The 24,057-nt window shown below is 40.9% G+C and overlaps 1 protein-coding gene across 10 annotated transcripts in view; it reads right to left on the bottom strand.

The window, feature by feature from the left end:
* esrrga (estrogen-related receptor gamma a) overlaps positions 1–24,057 on the bottom strand; it is an 87,520-nt gene that overhangs the window by 42,285 nt on the left and 21,178 nt on the right. For 4 of the 10 annotated variants that reach the window (XM_049718001.2, XM_049718000.2, XM_049718002.2 and 1 more), the window contains one exon: positions 8,649–8,807. In XM_049718001.2, coding sequence (XP_049573958.1) covers positions 8,649–8,806 — 158 coding nt within the window. In that variant the 5' untranslated portion in view covers position 8,807. Of the gene's footprint in view, positions 1–7,511; positions 8,027–8,648; positions 8,808–16,559; positions 16,924–24,057 lie in introns of those variants that run through there. The other 6 variants (XM_049717995.2, XM_049717998.2, XM_049717997.2 and 3 more) reach the window with 5 other exon arrangements.

Raw genomic sequence — 24,057 nt, 5'->3', positions numbered from 1 at the left:
TGAAGGTGGTCCAGCAAGCTGTCATTAGAGTGGCGGTCTGATGCAGCGGCCTGACAACTGGCAGAGGCAAACATATAATCATCGTATTAGAGCCACTCTGCCTCACTCTGTCTCCGTGCCGCTCGAGCTCTATTTTTCTGAACACACTCTTTTATTATATGAAATCTGTGGACTGCCACCTCCAAAGTGAGTCGGAAAACAACTCCAAACTGTTTGTGAACCACCTTGAGGAACCGGGGGGAAAAAATCACCTTGAGCAAGTCAGACCTTTAGTTAAAAAGACCATCTTGAGAAAAATTGCATTTCTTCATTCAGAAATTGTGTGTTGAGAATTGTAGAAGTTGAGCAGGAATGCCAAAAGAAAAAAAATGAGGCTGTGGTGAAAATCACAGCATATCACCTCAATCTCCAGATATCATACAAATGGTACAATGATATTGCTTGGCTGTGAGCAGCATGAGATCTGACACCAGAACAATCTGATTGGTTGCTTGGTAATGTCTTAACGTCACTGATTTTGCATTCAATTATTTATCTATTATTATTTATTTTTTATGTATTATACTGCCACCAGGTGGCCAAGGCCCATACACCGGAAGGAGCAGCACAATTGCAATTAATTAATCATGATGTATAAACTTTTTTATTATTTATTTTATCTTTAATTATGTTATTAGGCTGCTATAATGTTTTATAGTGTGCAATATTATAAGTGCTATTTTTTGGGGGGGATGCTGGATCGGATTCATCGCATTTTCATTTATTCTAATGGGGGAAGATGATTTGTGTTTTGCATCGCTCAGCCTTCACACATGAGGGGAAAACATATTTTTGACACATAATGGAATTAGTGACAATGTAATTCCCTCTGTGACACACAAAGCTAGGAGATCAGAGTATAGTCATCTCTCAGTATTCAGATAAGAGATCTTTTGATGCTTAACTGCCATTGTGAGAAAGCACCCCAAGTGAGCCTAAATACTCCCAGTGAACCTTTTGTTTAAACATAACCGTAAGTCGATGAAAGCCACTTGTAGGAAAATACATTTGACAAACATAAGTAGAAAATCCAATCTATACGGAGAAGAAGAGGAGGCATGGAAGGGGGAGGAGGGGGAGGAGCAAGCCAAGGCAAAAGAGGCTGAAGAAAGCATTAGAGGAAGAGACGGCAGAAGTGCTGACAATGTCGCCACCGCAGGCTGGCTAATACCTTTCCATCACACCCAGCATTGTGCTCGCCATGCTGATAAGAACACACAGTCCAATAAGCAAAAAAAAAAAAAAAATTGTCACAATTCTATCTGTATGATACTAGCAATGCTTTGGAATGAAAAAGACGGACGGGGGTATGCATAGAATTAAAGAATGGGGTAAGGAGAGGAGTCAAAGAAAGTCCTTTTATATTTCCATAGTCAAATGAATAAAATGATTTCATCAATAAGCTGAATTGCCTTTTCAGGGGCTTATGTAGCAGGGTTGCTGAACTGCTTGTCAGCTGCTTAGTTCGATGCGTGAGGGTGCCAGCATGCACAAACAACACGGCCTGCACATGGTGTTTGTTCAAAAGTGTCTCAGTCGAAGTTTCCCATTGGACATGATGTGTTGTTAGACACAATTTTATGTACAATATTTTGAGTTTATTGAAAAAAATAATTTACAAACAATATTTAAATACAAAAAAACCCAAAAGTAGCTTATTAAAATTATTAACAGCATGTACAGCTGAAAAACATGAGTTTGGGGGGGGGACATGAGTTTAAAAAATGTTTCCAAAGACCCGAAACATGCATAGTTTTAAAAAATACGTTTAGATGCATTCTGCAAGCTGACTTCCCTTCCGTAGCTAAATCCTGCTTCACCATATTTGCCTTGAACTGCAGACCTCCAACCACTACGGGGTTTATATTCCATTAGCGATTCTTTAATGTTATCAAGGACCTAAACCGTTCCGCAATTTACAGATCAGCACCAGAATTTTAAAATCTATTCTACAGCTGCCTGTGAGCCAGCGCAAAGCCTTTAGGATACAAAATTATTGTGGTCGACAAAATAAATAGCATGGAGTGCCTAAGCTCCAAAGTGTGATATTTTCTATTTCGCAGCAGTCTCAAATGGATCATTTGTCCCCCTCCAAAAAAGTACACCAACATTTTTCCTGTGTGTGTCAACGCAAGCTTCTGTTTATTTGTATAGAGTCACAGTGTGTAGATGATTATAGTTGTTACACGGGACAAAAGTGAATAGAGGAAAATAAAATCCAACAGCGAGAGTTGATTCCAACCACTTTCCCTCCCACTGAGCCCACTTTCTATCATCTTTTGGACCTTTTCTTGCTATGTCTGCATCTCATACAAACACACTCTTGCCACGACACATCAAACACACACACCAGGGAGCAGATCAATTGTTACAGTGTTAGGCGTGCAGGAAACCTGTAATTCTCTTCATTGGCTGCAGAGTAAACCCCTGATTACATACAATCAATGCCATAATGGCCAACACGCGTTCTGCCCAATGGGCTGTCGGCCAGTGAAGCCAGCACGTGTGGCGCTATATTTCTGACTGATGAATATCAATCATTACAGGTACTACACATTCAAAAGAATACATGGACAAAAGTCACAGTCAAAAGTCAATGTTTGTCTATGTTCATTTTTAAGCTAATGAGACTATGCAAGAAACGAAAGCAATGGGATGCATTACTTGCTGTAACCAGCAGAGGTGCTGTTGTTTCAGAAGCACAATGTGATATGAGCCAAAGGGCAACTATATATACACACAGACCGATGGCACACATACTTCTGGCATTATTATTCCTTACAACATCGATTGCCAAATAGGCGTTCAAAACATTCATCGAGATTCTCCATAAAAAAACACAACTGTCTCAAATCGTCTTTCCCCATTGAAATGAACGGATATGCTACAAATGTCTTCCTGCCCCATATTGTGCTCCTCCAGGTATGCACACCTTGGCCAGCAGAAAAAAAAAAATAGAATTAAAAAAATACGAGCATATTGGATCCACAATACCTGAAAAATATGTTTTTAACATGTTCCTGTATGTGAACAAAAAAATACAATTGTATAGTACACTAGACAGCCACACACAAACAGAGACGCAGGTAGACGCCGCACAGTGCATTTGTGATGAAGGCTAAGACTTACAAGAGGCCCACTAGTGGGGCTATTAGGATGCATCCTGGGGTTTGTAAAGTTTACACACCCACATTCTCCACAAGTGAATGGATGAGCAGTCGGGGGGGGTGTGCACACACGCAGGGCAAGCTCAGCCAAACGCTATTGATTAGGAATTATGAGCTTTTCTAACAGCAGCCAGCAACTGAGGAATTTTGAGTTTATCGTCGCACGGTGCACATGTTAAAAGCGCTACCACTGAGGAGGCTTTCTTCGACATTCCAAATGAAGACATTCCCCTTCTTCGTGCGTGAGTGTAGTAAAAGATGAGCTGGATTTGACGGTCGGTGTGTGTGTGTGTGTGTCAACACATGAGCTTGTTTGGTGTTCAAACGTTGTCAGATGAGAATCATAATGATTTAGGTCATTTTCTGGTGAGCGCCAGCTGATAAATGTGTTGCTGTCTGCTGCTATCTTTGTCACCCCGTACACCTCCCCTCTCTCTTTCTCTCTACCCCCCCCACTACCTATTCCTTGGTAACCCCTCCTTCTCTGTTTTTTTTATCAGCTGTGTCATTGTGTTCATGAGAGTGGTTGTCCACTGTGAGAACAGTGTTGAAAACCTCAAAAATACTCATATATATTTTTTACCTACTGTGAAAATAATGACTATTATTAATATTACAGCTTACTGAGTACTTGAGAGTAACTATGACTTTTACTCATCTGTGTCTGTATGATTACGGAGGGAAAACTAGAAGGAGCCGCACAATGAATTGGATTGAAGCATGAAAACAGATGCCCAAACTGTTAATTAATTCCAATAATTTTTTTACTTTGTTTTTATAACTTACAATACTATAGAGTGCTATTTTTAGAACACCAAAAAAAAAAAACATTCGTTGATTGGTTTTCAAGAGGGAAAGATGATTTGGGATATGTGGGCTTTGAGTTACGAACACCATCGTGAAAAGGATTAAGCTTGCATGTCCCCAAAAATATCTGTAAGTGATTTAAATGAGTAGTGACTTGATCCAACGTGTTATGTGTACGCCTTCAGATGACGGTGGAAGAAAATGTGCATACATAAAAGGATGGAAATTGGCTGGTGCTTTTAGAAAAGAAAGGTCAATGATCAAGGTTAGTGTTCGTCTCCTGTGCGCGCGCATGTGAGTGTGTTCAAAGTGTTATCAACAAGTATTTGTGGAGCAACAGCCTTTTTTTTCCCCCACATACTTCTCGTGACATTTCTCTTCCCGCTACCTCACACTTGGACAGATAGAGAGTCGAGTAACAGATGAAATTGCACAGAAGTATAATAAAAATAAGCACTTAAAAAAACCCCAAAATATCCTGAATCGGATTAAAAGCACATATTTTTATTAAGCAGATGGTGAAAGAGGATTTCCACTCTAGTAAATATGACGGGGCTTTCAAATGTGAGACAGGAGGGAGCACGAGGGCAGGATGTGGAGAAGCGACAAGGAGGAAATGTGGAGGCAAAGGAGAGAGAAAGGCCATAAAAGCCGGGGAGCGGAGTGCGCGTAGTAAAAACGGGAGTACATTTGAGGCAATGAGGAGGGGAGGGGGCGAGTGCAGAAGAGGATAAGTAGAAATGGAGGCGAGGAGACACAAGTGAGCTGAATTCTTTAAGCAGATCAGATTGGAGGAAATTGGGCTGTCACGACAGGATTGCCATGATTTACACCTATCCATCACGCTCGATGACGACCAGAAGAACGATGGACAATAAGGCACGCTGGCCCGAAAACGTCAAAATCCTGCCTAAATATTCACCCTTTCCCTCCAGCCACCCTGTTTCTATACTAACTAATAATTTCAACAGGCATACTTTTGGAATATGGGGGGGAAGCGGGAGTACCTGGAGAAATTTGGATTCTATTCAATTTGTTTCATGTTTTGGTCAGTCCTACTCTTTGTGTCCACCATTCAGGTCCCGCCAGCCACTTGTGTGTGGCTTGTTCTGGTGTCGCCCACACATTTATTTATTTATTTATTTATTTATTTATTTATTTTTTGAATTTTTTTTACATGTGCATTATTTGTGGGAGGATATTTCTCTCAATTTCGCAGTGATTAATGTATGACTCCTAATTGAAAGTTTTCTGATGTTCTTAATCAAGATTGTCTAAGGTCTCTACTTGATGCCATTCAAAATATCAATATCATTAATCAATATGAACAGCTGTGTTCATGAAGGTGAAGAATGTAAGGTGAAAGAGGAAAATGTCCACCAGTAACCACCATCCAGTATATTTGCCCGCAGCACATTTTATGGTCATATTCTGCTGACATTCCTCCTCCTCTCTGCCCCTGATCTTGCTGCTTTTACCTCCCTTGCACTCTCACCTCCCCCCTTCCTCCCCCCTCCCTCCTCTCACTTTGGCCCATGCACCTTCAAGCTTGGTGTCCGGACCATCTGTTAAGGAATCTAATTCGCATCCACTCATAATCAGGTTTGGAGAGTCCGCTGCCACTGTCTGCTGCATCTGTGCTTACGTTTTGTAGGGAGGAATATACGTTGACTTCTGACCTCCACTCTGTATGTTTGTTTCTGTATAAGCGTGTGTGTGTGTGTGTGCGTGTATGTGTGTGTGAGCGGAGGTGAAGGGGGGGTGGAAGTTAATGAGAGGTGAGTGTCTGAAAGTCTGTCTCTCTCTTTCTCCCTCTCGCTCTCTCTCTGCCCCGCCAGTAATCCTCTTCTATAAATCTGCAATCCAATCAGCGTTGTCCACAGACACACACAAACGCACGCTCACACAAACACACTCGCATGCGCGCATGCATGCTCGCGGAGCTGTTGTGAGGCCCATCTGTGTGTTAAGGCAATCTGCTTTATCATTATGATTACATTGGGCTCAGTTTACAGCAAGTCAATGTGTGTATGGTGTGTGTATGTGTGTTGGCGTTTGCGTGCATGTGTGTGTGCCATTGGTGCGTGGCTGGCTGACATTAATCACATTCCCATGGTTTGATGGCCTAAATAAAATGGGGAATAATATTGTTGTCGTCCAATGAAAACACCAGAACTCCAAACACAAATTAAACATATCTGCCGAATTACCTTGCAACTTTATGGCACCATCTGAAAATATGGCAGAACAAAACTCAACAAAAATAAAAATGAATAAGATATGCAAGAAGTATTCATTTTTCATTAATAAAGTAAAACATTGTCTTTCTAAAAGCGTGACGTGAATTGTAATGTCTACAATCTATAAGTCTTATAAACTATTTCACATGAGTTTGAATTTCAATCCGTAGGCACAGCAATTGCAGTGTGCACATGTGTGTGTGCACGTGTGTGTGCGTGCTTGTGTGTGTATTGTAAACAGTGTAAATAAATCCCATCAACACAGTTGGAGCCCGCACACCGTGAGTGCTCATGAGATCCGATGCTGACCTTCTGCTCGAGTGTGAATGTGATGATTGTCAAACATTTTCTTTTTGATAGCCTCTGGCAATAACACAAATTATTTAATATTGGGAATAAGTACATCATTTACTTTATCTGTGGTTTCTGGGTCCAGATACAGTTTTTAAAAATTTGATTACCTTATGTTGCTGCATGTGAAGGGCAAAATATTAAAACGGCTTATCAAATGCTTTGAGGGCGTTTGCCAGAATAGTGTAAATATTGTGATGGATACCATCCAGTTGTATCAAATGACGTGTCTTATTATGCAAAATGTCTTTTGAGTACAATATGAAAATAAAGATAAAACAAAATGTAATAGTTTTTTTCTGTCTAAGGCAATTGTGTCACACTCACTCACTCACTCACAGGTACACACTGTCGGACACACACACACACAAAGAGGGTGCATGGAGCGGTCCCCTCCATGATTGGCCGAGAGACTGCGTGAGAAAGGCTCGGCAGACCTCTAATTGGCTTGACCCAGACTAACCCTGAAATCCTATTGGCCTAAGACTTCCAGTCTCCACACGAAACACACACACAGATGCACACAGACACACACAGACAGACACACACACACACGCACTGACACGCGCTTAAAACCGAAGGGCTACGAAAGTTCCGGCCTGATAATGCAGTCGTTTATGGATAGCGCGGCAAAAGCTTATAAGTGAATTCAACAATAACTGACAATCATTCATTCGTTCGTTCGTTCATTCATTCATTTGTTCGTTCTTTTATTCATTCATTCATCCAATTTCCAAACTGCTAATCCTCGCACCATGAAAAAAATAATCACACTTACAGCCCATGAGGCTTTCAGTAGACTAGCAATGAAGACAATAAGATGCAATTTCATGTCATACATGTTTGCATAAATCCCACGACTCAATAAAAACATAAAATCCTAATTAGGAGTAAATCGCATACTTACAATGACAATACGGCGTGTCTACGGCTTGGCCACTCAAACTCAGAATGATTAAAAGACTGAACAAGTGAGAGACGTCAGGCAGCGAGAGAGGAAGAGGAATGTGCTCGCTGTGTTTAGACATGAAACAAGTTGCGTATTTACAGTTGTGCTTCTAAATATGGAAAGTTTCAGTTTACTTGGTTGGTGTTAGTTAAAGTTTCTTTTAAGGCTTAGTTCTATTATTGTCTTGTCCTTGAGCCTAAAAATTAAGAGCACAATGTCGTACGTTATGTAAATATGTACCATTACAAGAATAATGAAGCTGTGTTTAATAGTTAATTGTAGACTTTATCTCAACATTACGTTTTACACTATAGAGGATTTTATATTTCTAGTGCCATCATTTAGATTTGTATCAAAGTTAACAAAATACTTCCGGGTTCAAAGAAAATTGATGGTCAGATGGGTGGAACCATTATGATTTTGCCGAGCAGATTGTTAATACTAAATTCCCGAACCTGCACCTTTAAAAGACAAAAATCTTTTTTCTCCTTTATACTGCTAATCTTGCAGGATATTTCAGAAAAGTTCCAGGACAGGTGCAACCAAAGATTTATTTCAAACTCAAACTACGAGTTATCCCCTTCAATGTGGGCCAGACTAACATGTGGCTGCTTCATTATGACAACGTCCCTGCTCACAATACACTGAGCATCTGACAGTTCCTAGCCGAGAAGTCTGCCATTGTGCGGGAAAAACCTCCCTACTCACCCACACTGTATGATTTCATTTTAATTTTTTGCTCAATCTCAAGATCATGGGGGAGGGAGATCAAAACGACCTGTTTTGAAGAAATGGACAATATCAAATTGGCCATAATGACAGAGCTGAAGAGCATCCAGGAAGAAGCCTTCCAGGATGGAATGACAATTTGGCAGAAATGCTGGCAAAGTGTGTTCGACTTCAAGGAGATTACGTTAAAGGGGAAAACCTTTAGCTTGGATTTGAAAAATATCAGTCCTGGAACAATTCTCTTTGTCCAAACAAGAACTATGCCAAGTGTTATGCCAGAATGACTATGGTGAAAATAATTATCTCAACAACAATGTTATGGTAGTTGAGTTGCAGAAAGGAAGAAAGTCTTTCATTATGTGTTACCTTGGATTGTAGAGGGCATGTGGGTCTCTCATGTGGTTGGCCTCGAGAGGCTCGTAGCTCTGGTGCATCCTCCAGGCGCCAGCGCCGCATTTAACGTAAGTTGATTTGGAGCTGTCGTCAGTGCTGCTGTTCACCAGTGGGCCCTTCGATAAGTTCATTCTGGAAGACAGCAGTGAAATTTTTAGTTTTTACCTGTATAAAGACAGAAGCAATTATGCATTTTGGCTAAAACGTGGTTCAGCAATAAACATTCAAATAGATGACAATTTCAGTTCAAAAGGGACACATTAAATGGTTAGGATGAATGACAAATGCATATTCTCATGGGTTTACACATGCAGACTCTATGAATGTCTCCCTAAAATAAAATAACATTTTGTGGAGTTAAACATTGGTGGTATCAATAAACCAGGAATCAGCAGTCCAAATCATTTAAACATGGTCCCTAAATATGTCAGTAAGTGCTTTTGTCAAGCAGGCTGCCTGGTTGAGGCTGCGAATAAGGCCATCAGATGGAGGGACTAAAAAGCAAAAAGCCCCGGAGGGTGACGCACGATGTGTGAAATCAAAGGCAGTGCAGTGTCAGGGGAGAGGTTGTCGCTGGAATGATAAGGTCACCGCAGTCAATGCAATCAAAATTCTCCTTTGCGAAAAAACTTAAGTGATTATAACAGAAGGGCTGCCAGAGAGGAAAACGAGGCTTCTGTTGATGTCAAAGCATATTTTGCCTCTGTCATGTCGCTAACAAGCAAAAACCTAAAATGATGCATGACGCGGTAGAGTTCAAACTACAGTAATGAACATAATTCCTATTCTGGATGTGCCTAATATTGAAAACTGTAACGACAGTGCAAGTAGGGAGGAGTCGACCAATCCAGAAGCTCCCCCTCTCTCCATGTAGAGAGTGAAAGGTGGAGGGTGGGGTTGTGTAATTTGTTGGTTTTAGTTCCACTCTGGTGAATAGGACCAATCGATATCTTGCCGCTCCACACTCTTATTGGCTTTGCTTGCCATGTCACAATGCTATATAGACAGAAAACACTTCATAGTGCTTTTTTTTTCTTCCATTGCCCTGGTGGTGCTAACAGAGGTCTTTTTAGTACAGTGCTATTAGTATTGCATCCAATCCCATATACTTAATTCAGCCTAAAATATCCTAGAGGTTTTTTTTTGTTTTCTGGGTTTTACAAAATAGTGTACTATATATTTTGGATGGAACAGTTGCGTTTTTATTTGCATTAGTTCAAAACAATCAAATCAAATATATACTAAATTCCTAGATACTCAACTGCTCGTCATTTGATTTGAATAATGTAAAAAGTGATGGTGAACTGTAATTCTGCTCATCCTATTCCTATCTTCGCCGTGTGCGTGCGTACGCATGTGTGTGTGTGTGTGTACGCATGCGTGTGTGTGCGATGCTCTGACTCGCTCATGTGTTGCTGGCCCATCTGTGAACAGAATGACCATGGCAGTGTGTGAGAGTGTGTGTGACATGCAGATGTAGTGATTGATGAGACAGTTGCCATTCTTACTAATGCAAAAGGCACCTACCCCTGAAGGAAACAAATGCCACCGCATCCTCACACACACACACATACACACACAGACACACACGCACAGACACACACACACACAGACACACACACTGCACCCTAATTACCCTGCTACACAATGTGAGGTCATCACAACACATGTGACATACAATAGTACTGCAGAAAATGCTACTTGTATTATTTTAGTATTACTAAGACTGTCTCTCAATGCAGAAATTTTATCTATTGGAAATTGGTGCGGGGAATTTCACAGCCGGAATCATCAGATGAAACTTTGACCTTATTATACACCACTGATGGGCGATCAGTGAGAAGTTCCTATTCTGCCTTTTAAATGTAAATAAGACATACTACATTGGAAATTCAAATAGTCTAATGCTGTTCTGCATGTGCATGTTATGTTCATGTGTGTTAGAAAATTCATGCAAAAAAAGGACTTTGTAAATTGTTTTGGAGTGCTATTAATAGAGCATAGTAAGTTCCGATACAGATTGTTTTGCATGTGCACTTCAGGGAAAGGGCTGTTTTATGGAGTTCATACAAAGTTCACTAAACAGAAATCAAGGTTATATGACGATTACTTGGAAGAGATTTGTTTTATAGTAATGACTTAAATGTTCATAAAAGAGTTTTTAAAAGAATGTTTGAGTAGTGTGTGCAATCAGTGGAAACATTTTGATGGTGCAAAAAAATTGTTTTAATGAACAACAAAACACAGCCGAATGCTAATACTTTTGCAACTACATGTTAGGGAGTTCAGACATGTACATCAAAAAGATTTTTATTGATAATTGTTCTGAATGCGAATCCTTTGACTGCAGCATGTCTTTTTAAAGTGCGTCACTGCAGTGGTTTACTTTTGTGCTGCTAATGTTATGTTATGTTATGATAAAGTCTTTGCAGTCTTTCTAAAGGATGACAACTTCATCTCTAAAGGTGTGTGCCTATATTGTTCATGTGTCTGCATCAGGGCAGATGGAGCTCAATGCAGTATTCCGTAGGTGTGTGTGCAAGTGCAAGCGGATGCACTTGTGTGTACACGTTAGCGTTAGCGACGGGAGCTGTTAGCGGGGCAGGCGGCAGATGGGCTGTCGTTCTTAATAGGGACTGAGCGGGTGCCGAAAGGTGACAGCTACGCACGGGAGGGGGAGGGATGGGGGTGCGGTGTTGGGAGGTAAATGGCGGAGGAAGTATGGGATAAAGCGGAGATAAATTATCCGCGGTGAAGAAGAAGAAGCGTAAGAATCACCTGCGACGAGGCCTCCTGAGGGCACGCTGTGTTAACATTGCTGCCTGGATATACATTGTGATCTACTTGTGTATGTGTGTGTATAATGACTTTTTATTCATTTATTTATTCAAGATAAAACAATTTAACTATTAATTATGTATGAATCAAAAACACAATATTTTCACAACCATGTCATTGAATTCAAAAGAAAAAAAAAAGATATTTTGTTGCCGGTAGCTGTTAAATCCGTAACTTAGGAAGAGCATCCTTTATATCTACACTAGAATTGAACTTGATTTCAAGATTTGATATGTTGTTGAAAGTTATTGTAAGAGTAAAAGTACGTGTCAGCTTGTTTTTGCATCAAAAGTTCAGTTTTATTTGGTTTAATAAATCGACGTCATTAAACATATATTGACATTTTGTTAGGGTTCATTTATTTCTCAATAACATTTTGTTATGGTTAGGGTGCAGTTTTTTCACAATACAATGCTCCTCTTTGCTGTCGAATGAATAATCTTGAAGAAAAAAAACTGAAAAGTGCAAAAAGATTTGAGTGAGAAGGAAAAGAATCTAAAGTGAGACGTGCGTCTGCCACATGAAGCATGATGGCAAGATGAGTGCGGGAATATTTCACTGTCAGTCTGCAGTTGGCATGGTCATCCATTTCTTTCATTCTCCTCCCCTTTCAAATGTATCCAATTCTTTTTGCCCCCCGCCCCACTTTCCGCACGTAGCCCGACAACCGAATCATACAAGGCAGGACCTTTGGATGTCTCCTCTTCCTCTGTCTCACCTGCCTTCCCTCACACACGCCACCTCTCTGTCTAAATTTGGTCTATTGCGGCCCGGTCTGCGCTGTCTCCTCCCATTAGGGTTAGCTTTACAAGCCGCGAGCATCACATGATACACACACACGCACACACACACGCGCACGCACACATGCACAATTTATCATACATTCGCCACATCATTTTTAGATTTAGTTTTGAACTTTTAGTGATTTTTTTAAATCACCATCGCTTCTAATCGCAAGATGCTTAACTGGTTTTCATTGTTGTTGTGACTGACAACAAACTCAAAACAACCAAGTGCTGTAGATAAAGTAAAAATCTGATGAAAATTTAAAAAAAACCTGTTAAATCTATTAATTAAAAACAGTTAATAAAGTAAAACACAACATAAAAGCCGAGTTGAAATACAAAGAAGACAAATGGGTTAAAACTAAATTCTATTCAATTTTATAGCGTACATATAATGTCAGTCCGCTGCATATTTTTTGTGCTAAGTGCATTACATTGTGTAGAAAGATGTCAGCGATGAGGCACGGTGCAGTTGAGTCAGGGGTTGAGGGTTTGGGTGCCTTGCTCATGGGCACCCCGACATGAAGAAACCGATGAGCTGCTCTGAAAAGGGATTCGGGATAAATAACCGCAATGAAGAAAGCCAGTCTTGCTTTTGTTTATTCAAGATGACGGAGAGCAAAAATAAAGCAAAGCATGTTCTTCCACCCTTTAAAACGCTGTGCGGCAAACAAATATGACACTAAAATTATTTTTAAATTAATGAAATTAAGTCTTATCATATTTTGAGTTTTTTTTCAACTATTATGATGCTTTTAGAAACCTATTTTTTCATACTGCAACCTCACTTTAAAATAAGTGGAACATTCTCCTAATATTGCAACTTTGCAGTTTAGCAGACGTAATTAAAACTCCAACTGTGATAAGTTTCAAGTGAGGGCGGTGGAAAAAAAACAAAAAAAATGTTTCTACCACATTACGTAAACCTGTCAAATGAAGAAATAAAGTGCAAATCTCCATCAAAGTACATGGAAGGTAAGCAGAATCCTTGAGAGCGAAATTACTTGATAGAAAGCAATAATCACCATAATCATGAATGCACATCGTGATGTATGGATCGGCCGGGCCGATGGATGCGGGAGGGGGAGCAGGGAATGGGATACAAGGGTTGGGGGGGGGGGGGGAGGGTGCTGGGGGGACGAGCAGGATTGCCCCTCACTATACATCACTCTCTGGCTCTGTGTTCTTTCAATCAGCTCTTTGGCATTCAATCACACAACACACACACACGCACACGTTTGGCTCGGCGACGGTCTCACGGCTAATTGCGGTGAGTGTGTGTCACAGCTGGTACAGTCCCCTCGCACTGCTCTTTCAACACATCAAGGCCGCCATTGACCCATGACATGCACACACACGCTGACACGCGCGCGCGCTGATTGATTGGGGGGGTCAAATTCAAAACATCAAGGCTTGTCGTTTGAATGTCTTGATAGACAAATACAAAGTGAGACTTTTTTTCTATAGCCGCAACTATGAAGACACGAGTTGGGGAGCATGTTCTAGAATTTGTGTGTGCAGCCGTGTGTGTGCTCATGCGTCCGGCAGACGACGAGGCTAAAAGCTGGGGGGGGGGTGTCAGACAAAAGCGGCCACCCCCACCCTCTCGTCTTCCTTCCTCCCACCTATCCCTCCATGTCTGCCTCCTTTGCACCCCCCCTCCCTCCCTCTTTACGGGGAGCAAATTACTGCCGGAACGTTCGGACCCTTCACACCACAGCGAGGGCCGACGCTTGTGTGCGTGAGTGGACGTGAGGACAAACCTGAGAGAACACAAATGCCATCAGGACGGCCGAGCGGACGTATGAAAAAAGGGGAGGAATACCTCTTCTCTCGGCCAGCAGTGGGTCACACACACAAACACACAAACACACAGCCAACAAATCAGCACGGCACATATTGACATGCCCTGACAGATGAATTAAGTAAATGATTTTTATAAGGAGATTAAAAGGATTTTAATTTACGCAATCTCTCTTTGGTCGACACCCCCCTCCTCCTTTTCCCTCCCACCAGTCAGCTTCTCTCTCTCTCTATTGCTCTCTCCACTGCTCGCTTGAGAATTTGTTGAAAATAGAAATACAGGTATAGGAGGAGAAGAATGCATGACAGTTGGAGATTTTTTTTAAATTGAGTACAATCGTTTTTTTAATGATATTATATAAAAGGAGCAAATGCAGTTCATGTGCATCATTTTAAGCATTTTGGGCGTTTAAATTCATCTTAAATCTTGAATCTTACTAATTTTAAAGATTCTACATAGCTGTGTAATGGCTGCTTATGAAGTAAAAATGGGTATTTATATAATAAAATGCTAAAAATGACAATTTATAAATTTGGGTGTAATATTTAGAAAAACGTACATTGGGAAAAACTCCCCACGACTCTGATTTTATCATTTCATATTATTCTGTTTACACCTTGTGTAAAAAAGTGAATTTACGCTCTCCCTGTTTACATTTGTATAGCAAATCTCACACAAAGAACTAAATCAAATAATTCGAATGCCATTCCTGAGAGAAAATCATTGTGATGGAGCTCATTTGACTTTGCGTTAGTCGCCTTCACGACGTGCGTGCACGGCCGCCGTGACGACTCCTTTTCATTTCGCTCGCCGAGGAAAAAGAACAAATTTGATACTGAAGAAAATATACTTTAATGATATGCTAATAGTATGTATATGATGGTGTGTGTGTGTGAGTGTGTATGAGGGGTTGCGGGTAGGGGGGTAATTATGTTAATAGCTTAAGCGGCACTTGTTGATGTTATTATTGTTATGATTATTATCGGTATCATCATCAGGATTCTTAAGACTTTAATTAGTGTTAGAAAGCAACGCCTGAGAGCACAGCAGGGGAGCCGAAAAAGGAGACGAGAGGAAAGCTTTGCTCAAATTGTCGCAGTGGACTTTTCAAAGAGCTCAGTCTTTCGATACATGTCTTGTTTTACATGACACGTTTGTTCGCAAATGTCACATGGCTGCTTATTTGCACAATTCCATTCAATTGAGCGTCGGGCCGATGATGACGGAAAGTGCTGAAACTTCAATTTGACTGTGTGCGCTTCGCAAACCGGTTGCACTGGTTTGCATCTGACAAATCAGCATGTGTGTGTGTGAGTGTGTGTGTGTGCGTGTGTGCGTGTGTGTGCGTAGTGTGCATTTTTAAGCAATGTGAGTGTCTTGTCTTTTGTGCCAGGATAGAAATGATCTTAAGATTTTTTGTCAGTTTTTAAATCTTCTATTAAAGAGTGGAAATTGAAATGATTGGGGGAAATGATTTAACTGTATGCCTTTCATGATCAAAGTGTGGAAAATTTGGGGGAAAAATTTCAAAAATGAGTTGTGAAAATTGAACATATCCTTGCTCTGTTTTGAAGAAAACAAGTCATTCAAATCATGATCAAATTCTACATTTTAATTAAATCTGAAGGGGAATATGCAAATCGCTAAATTCAAATTGGCCTCCGACTGGATTTTTTTCCCCTTTCCACTTATACACATGCAACTTCTGATTTCAAACACATTCTTTGCTTCTGTCTAAATAACTTGAACCTTTTTTTCCCCCTGACAAAGCTTTGACACACATGAATAAAACCGAAATGCACGATTTTGCCCTTCTATTCTCTCATGTGATAAAATCCTGGCCTGGGAAAAATGTGTGCCTTGCAAATGTTGATGCAAACACAACTGTCACTTCACGCATCCCTCTCATCACTCCAGTTCCACCCGCAACACATTCAGACTGCTTTTGCATGGAAAGTACAGAAAAGAATATATTCTATACATTTCCATCTGCTTTTCATGCAACAAACACACTCACACAAAATGAGCAACTTGATTGACTCCAATTCATGTGTGTGCGTGTAATTCCTGCACGGGGGCCACACGCTGAGTCGGCCGTCTGTAATGCGACCTCCTCGGGCATTTAAGAGCGCACTTCCCCTCTTTTCATTTTACAGCCCTTGTCCTGCCGTCTCGGAGTGTGAGACGTGTAACCTCAGCGCCCCGCTACCTTGTTCATGCTCTGCTTGGATGAACACGCTTAAAACATGCACACACATGCATGCAGATGGAGCTGGGTAAGACTTCAGGGAAAATATGTCAAACTTGGAGTGTGTGTTCTAAAGTGTGTCCTCTACACACACACACACACACTGCATGCAGAAACAACCATCACAGCAACATTTCAAACACTGACAACCAACGCAAGACAATGACAGGTACGGCGATGAGCCAATTAAAACAAAAGGTAAAATTTACCTACTCTTGTTCAGAGTGCATTAAAAAACACTCGGAGAGCGGACGTCCTACCAAATCCATCGGCGAAAGCGGCTCATTGTCATGTCAACCTCCTCCAGAGAAAAAAAGGGGGGGGGGGTTGCGAAATTGACGTTGAAAAGTTTCAAAGTGTGTCCTCCTGTTCTTCTTTCTCCAGTCTCGGTCCTTGCCTCCACTTGGAGGGAGCGACACTATTTGAGCGCCGCCTGCACTGATCTGCTCTGCGTGCGTGTGGATGGGAGTGAGTGAGCGAGCAAGCGTGCGTGCGTGTGGTGAGTGGGGGGCTACAGGCGCTCACACAGTCAGCCAGCCAGGCGGGCAGTTGGGACGGAAAGCTGTGCCGCTGTCCTAATCAACGACTTAAAGCCCCAAATGTGGCTCATGAATATTAAGCGGCGGGTTTGCATATGCGCTCCCTCAAGGCTGCCGCTCCGGCCGTCATTGGTGGACCCTCGGCCAATGACTGCGGGGAGGGGCGGAGATGGGAATGGCGGGAGGGGCGGGGGCTGAGCCAGGGAGGGAAGGAGGGAGGAGAGCAGGTGGAGAGAGGGAGGGACCGGACAAAGAGGGATGCGGGGAAAGAGAGATGAGCAAGAGACAGGTGAGGAGGAAGATTTAAGGCAAGACAGCTCTTTATTTTGCCTTTCTGTTTCTTCATTATCGCCCGACACGGGACGCCGTGATGTACGGGAGCGTGTTAACGAGAACATGTATTTTGGGAGACAACCACAAATGAGATTGAAATTGTGAGATGATGGAAATTTTGAGGCCCTAAAATTCTTTGCTGTTGTATCTTTTTTTTTGCACAGCTCCCTGCCATTCTCCACATTTCCATATTTCAAGACAATTTGGATTGTTGGAAGTGGAACTCCCGCGTCCTCAGAGAAGGAAGTGGGCATAAGGAGACTTTTTCCACCACAAGGGGAAACAAATATCCAGGAGACTCAATTTCCAATGTTTCTTCCTAAAAACCAGACATTTATGCTCTGCTCCAGAAAGGGGAGGGAGGGGGGGTAGCAGCAGAATGGAGATGGGGAGGAATGGGGGGGATGCAAAGATGAAAGAAAGTGCTTGTGATTAGCAGCTTTGCAGCAGCGCTGATAATAAAATATTTCCTGAAACCAATCTTTGCTTTGATGTCAATGCATGTGCACGCGTGTGCATAGCTCGATATTACTCGGGTGCGGAAACTGAAATATGAAGTCAAATGTTGCACACGTTTGTAAGTTGTACTTCTTGTTGTTGTACTATGTGAAGGTAGTTCAGGGGAAAATGAGTGTATATTGTTAGCATATTTGTCATTTTTAACAAACTAAACTTTGTAAAAAAAAATATATGACTGGACTATATTTTCAAAAATATAATCAGGTTGTGTTGGAAATTTCTGGATGGATGCTTCTATTGCCGTGCACACCGGGAAGCATCTTTTGCTTCAATGATGTCATCGTTTAGCGTTTTTTTAAGCAACATCTTAACTTTACCATTACTGACTCACTCTTCCTGACAAAAGTGCTCCGGATTTTCAGAATGTAAGGAAATCTTTTGTGACCAACCAATTTCAAGCCACACTGGGCATTGTGAAATGGATTTAGGTCTGGGCTCTGTCTGAGACATTCCACAGCTGTAACATCTTCATTTTTGTCCTTTACGGATGTATTTCTTTTTAATTGACTTGCACAACTGATCGTCTGTCAACATACATGCAGACAGACATGATACTAATCTCTACTCGTTCATTGCTGACAACTGATGATGATCGCATTCGCATCTGGGGGAATTCTCACTTCCCAACACCAATCTTGACAAAACAAAGAGCCGCATGTTTCCTAAACACACACTCAGATGCGTTGCCTGCCGCTCGCACAGAGGCACACGCAGTCAGACACATACACATTTGCTCTGAGGTTCATGTACACAAGCACACACTCACACACACACAAACACACACACAGTTATGATGTATCCAGGGACTTATAAGCATCGACAAAGATGAGTGTGAATCAATGCTGCCGTCACTACTGGGCAAACAAATGCTTTACCAAAAACCTCTGTCTGTTAAACACACACACACATGCACACACACGTTCTGTGCTGAAAACACAATACAAAAAAGGGCCAAAAAGGAAATTATTTTACTTATTCAGGTTCATGATAACTAGAAATCACAAACTTTAACTACTTCAACAACGACATTTTGCATATCCTGGATTTGTACAAACATAGAATCTGAATGCAAATTTCTTAAAGTAGACAAGTTACCCTTATCAAAATTAATCTTTTGTTCAACCCTTCGCCAATTAAAAAAAATATTGGTTCTTTTAAACAACCTGGACTCATTGTGTCTTTTCCCCCTTGCTGCTCTATCCTCTCAGTGACCCCCCCTCCCCATCTTCACCTTTACTCCCCCCCACCCCGGACTATTGATCGTCTCTCAGTCAATGTGTATGTTGACAGTGACCCCTTTAGGCCACTTCTCTCTCTCCCTGGACAAAAATGGCATGTCTCTTAAACACAAGCCTACAACAATTTAAAGACCCGGAAAAAAAAAAACAAGGAAATAAATACATGGTGTGTTTGTGTACTGTACATGTTTTGATTTGTGCAAAACTGTGAATGAAATCCATACAGATAAAAACCAAAATTCTAAATTGTATGAAAAATAGTCATCTGAATTGTTATGTCTGCTATGAATTATTGAGTTGACAAAAAAAAAAGACCACACTCTCTCAGTCTTCTGCTGTTGGTGTGTGTCCGCGCGTGTGTGTTTGTGCGCTTGCGTGTGCAGAAGAATTATCCCTTGCAAGTCATAGTGTCATCAATCACACCACTCAATAGGCCACAGAAAGTTCACAGGGGTGCGATCGGGTCAGAATAGTATTGTAGAAATTCAAGGAGCTGCTCACTTAAGTGCCTGACCACAGGCCGCACATTGATAAATGTCTGGCACTCATATAAACAACATTACATCTTCATGACGGCTTGGTTTACAATACGTATAACACAAAATTAAAGCAAAGCCAGAGGAGGGAGGGCGAGGAAGGTGAGGGGGGAGAAGGGCTGTAATTCGCTTCTGGCCAACAGAGGGAGCTCTGGATTATGGCCACTTAACAGACAGGGACTGCAATTGCATCCTGAATAAGCAAAGGTAGGACAGCACATTCAAATTCTATCGAGTGGCAGTAATATTACAGAATGGTGAAGATTAAATTAAGCAAATAATTGAAAAGTGTTTCCAGCTTTGTTTTGATTGTGGATGGCGTTGCAAGTCAAAGGTCTGAGACCAATTTGGTTTCATCATGCTGGGCATGCTTTTTGTGAAAGTCAGGTTGTGGCAATGACTTCAAAAAAAGTCGGTCTGAAAACTGAGAAGTGTCCTCTCTTATTCTTGATATATTCATATGATTGTGTCAATAAACAGTTGTGTATTGTTGCTTTGAACTTGCAGTTTAAGGGAGTATTTCATATTTCAGCATTGATTTAAAGCAGTGGTTCTCAAACTTGTCTCAGTAAATGTTGGCCCAGGTGCTCAACAAAAACAAAGAGCGGGTTTTAGTCCTAAGAATAAAAACTGAACATAAATTATGATTCAATTATAATGAATTACATAAAAGTTACATGAAAATCTTGCCTTAATAAATGTTTGAAAACAAACACGAGATGAAGCCACTGTAACATTATGCACAAATTTAACATTTAATTCAATGATTTTGCCAATCATTGATTCAAAGTATGTGGGTGGGATAAAACAATATATTTTTTTAGATGTCACAATAGTGTAGCAATATTCTGACACCTCCATATTGCGTGCCACATTCTTTTGTTCAGTGGGCAAAACTACACAATTCCAGCTCACGTCCATCAGCAGCGCAGCAAGGAAACAGTGGCACATAAACCCATCCCGACTGCCTTCATTTCAAGTGAATGGCTCCATAAAATCAAATAAGTTTTTTTCTCATTTACTGGCCAGTATCCATGCTGGACATAGAATGTTTCGGCCTGACACCAATTCTTAGATATATGTCTCTCCTAACATGGACTCAAGACAGCAGACAAGACATTTTCCACATCACATCCAGCAAAACACATTCACCCACTTGAGGTCAACTGTGCTCTAACTGCTGTCGGTGATCAGATTGTATCGAGTTGTGACCTCATCCCAAGTGGACGTTGTTGATAGATGTCAAAGGTACAGAGTTCATTTTGTATGGTCTCGAAATGCATGTGTGTCCAATCAGACATACAAATATGAAGGTGCATCTCATCGTACAAACATGGTGAACGGTTGACAAATTAATATTTTGAATATCAATTGCCTGACTATTGAGTGTTTGTTTTCTAATGCAGTAAAAATGTTTTTCAAAGTACTCCAACTCTTTGGAATGGTTTCGTTCCATCCATCCATCCATCCATCCATCCGTCCGTCCGTCCGTCCGTCCACCCATCCATCCATCCATCTGCAAAAATTCATTGTCACCATAGGCAAGCTAACAAAACTAGCAATTATGTTGCAGTAATTATAAACCGAAAAAAACATCTTATAGGTTTGTTTTATTTTGTTGTTGTTGACATGCAGAGTATTACAACACGTCAGGCACTTATTCTTTATCATTGGAGAAAAATGACTAATGTTGCAGTCAAAATCGCACAGTGCACTAGGCCCTTTCTTTATACAAAGGTTTGTATTCAATAGTTCTGTGTCATTTATTGTCCTGATTTTGTGTTGTACATACTAGTGAAACGTAGTTAAATTGTAATTGCAGTAGTCTAACGGTAACACACACGTGTGGGTAAAGAGCAGTTTGCAAGACACACAGAACATAAACACACTCCACTTCATCTGTTTTAGTGTCTAATGATGTGTGTGAGTAATTACTTTTGAGCCAATATGTGTGTGCGTGGGTGTTGGAGTGCATGCGGTGCAAATGCTCATGTCTTCATGCGGGCTTTTGTCTATGTGTTTGCCGCCAATGAGCGGGTTTAATGGCGTGTGTGAAAATAATCACTTAATGGTCACAGCGCTCCGTCTATTGAACGCATGTTTAGCGCTGTGATGATTTTACTGTAAAATAACTTGTAAGATATCGTTATAAACGGAAAAGTAGGGGGAGAAAAAATAGAATCAATTGAAATTATTAAAGAGGAAAACAAGCAGAAAGCTCTCGTTTATCTCATCTGTAATTCTCCACAATAACCCCTCCTTTCAATGTTGCTCTCTAGAGCGTCAGCCTGTGAATTTATCGTTGGCCCAATGATTGCTTCTTGGGCCATGATGGCTGTAAATTGCTTTGCCATTTGGTAAATGCTGGCAGTTAGAAGGTATACAAGTAATTATTTCCGCCTGTGCTGATTGAGACATAATTCCAAGACGAGGCAGTGGGGGAAAAAAAAATCTGACAGTATTTTGAAACAACTATGTTTTAATTTCCCAGCATTCCTAATTAGAATCTGTAACAACACGGCGGGTTTTTATACGATTTCCTGCAATGAGGGCAGAAATAATTAAAATGTCAAGAGGAAATAAATATGTATAAACAAGGTGTAATTTTTACAGTGCACTGCAACTTGTCAGCGTGTGACTTTTTGAGAAGAAAACAATGTGTGGGCAAACAATGCGGGGACATAGAGGACATGTTTTCAGCACACACACATCAGAGTCAATACGCAAACCTCATTCTGTGATCATTTATATTAAAAAAAATATGCTCACAGATCGTTTCATCAGAAACCTGGTCAGCTCTATTCATGCAACATTTTAGAGAAACACAATTAAGAATGTCAGATGTGATTTCTTCATTCGTTTTGTTCTCAAGTTTTTAATATAATAATAAAGAAAGTTAAAATGCAACTTTGGCAGAGATTGGATTAAAGTGACACATGTGCCAATCTTAATCGTCCTTATTTTTCAAATCCCAACCATCAGGACTCAAGAAAGTCCCAAGTCCTTTTTGTCATGGCTGAGTCATTCAATCCAATTGGCGTTATAAATGTTATTCAATTTATACAACTCTGCTCTTCAGAGGCCAAAGATGGTCAGATAATGACACCGTTGGTTGATCTATATCCAAACTGTATGCATCCAAAACACTGCAACCCCTGATCTGTTAACAAGACACTGCGTGCCAACTTGTTGCAGGACAGCAACACAGACTACATCATCATTGAATGAGCTCCATCTCCAAATGAATAACAGAAGTGACCATTTCAAAAGAGAAAGCTGGAAGTCCTGCTGCCATTCCCGGCGCGTTAGGAACGTCCGGCGGAAAAGAGGCAAGACGCTCACACTGATGGGGAGCGCTGATGGAGATGCATTCGAACTGGGCTTACTCAATTACAATCTGACAACAGCTTGTAGCCTAGCTTCGCCCGAGTTCACACACACACAAACACACACACACACACTTAAATGAATGGCGTAACACAGCAGATATCGCAGACTTCATCAAGCCCTCAATGAAAGAGGTATCAGAGACAAAGTGTTTGAGCGTTACCTGGTAATTCCATTTACGAGGAAGCATTTTGCTGACATTTTTATCTAGCATGGAAAGCAATAAATTGGGGCTGCAAATTGCTTTTTAAAAAAAAAATGTTTGGCCACCATAAAAGCAAATGGCTCGTATGTGCAGGAAATAGCATTTTTGTATAATAAAAGCACTTTTGTGTGTGTTTTTCTGAAGATTATTCTGAGAATAAAATTAAGACATTTAAAAGATATAAGTCAGCTAAGATAAACCGTTTTTTTTTTCCTCCCCAAAAAATAGTATTTGAACAGCCTTGGATATAAATACTACACACAAATAAAATGACTGCAGGCTAAAAACACAAATATGAGCAATCGACATGTTTTTACTCACAAAAAGGTCAACGGTGTGCTCAAATACAAACAATTCTCTTTTAATATTAATACGATATGCCGAAGGCTAACGCACTTCTGAGGGTGTACACGTTTATTAGATTCCTGGGAGAAGCATGCCGTAGGGATAGAAGAAAAATTCAAGATTCCGTAACGATACGTTGGAAGCTGACAAATGTACAGACATGCTGATAGAAGAGGTCCCTATAAGCCATTTGCACATATCTGTTACATTAGGTTAATGACGAACACATTCGACTTGCATTGCACGGAATTTGACCTCTGCAATTAACCCATCGCAGCAGTGGAGAAAGCAAGTACCCGCCATTAGTAGGCAGTTTTACAACACTACGACTGAGCTATTAGGGCAGCGAGGTGCCTTGCTCAAGGACACCTCATTCATTATCAAGGGCATTTATTTTTACAAAGTATTTCATGGAATATGTCTTAATTCCTGTTGGTGATTTAAAAATATAAAACGTCATGAAATCGCGAATAATCCATGGTCTAGTCTGCCTTTGGCCCTTTGACTGCTGAGATGAACTGGTTAAGTGACCGGAAATGGTTGAATGGATGGGGAGGTGTCATTTGACATCACCCATTTGGCTGATGGCAACCATTTTTGTAATG

This window comes from Syngnathus scovelli, chromosome 4 (assembly GCF_024217435.2).
Source record: "Syngnathus scovelli strain Florida chromosome 4, RoL_Ssco_1.2, whole genome shotgun sequence".
Lineage (NCBI taxonomy): Eukaryota > Metazoa > Chordata > Actinopteri > Syngnathiformes > Syngnathidae > Syngnathus > Syngnathus scovelli.
Note: the sequence above shows the minus strand (reverse complement) of the source record. Positions and strands in the feature narration are given on the sequence as shown.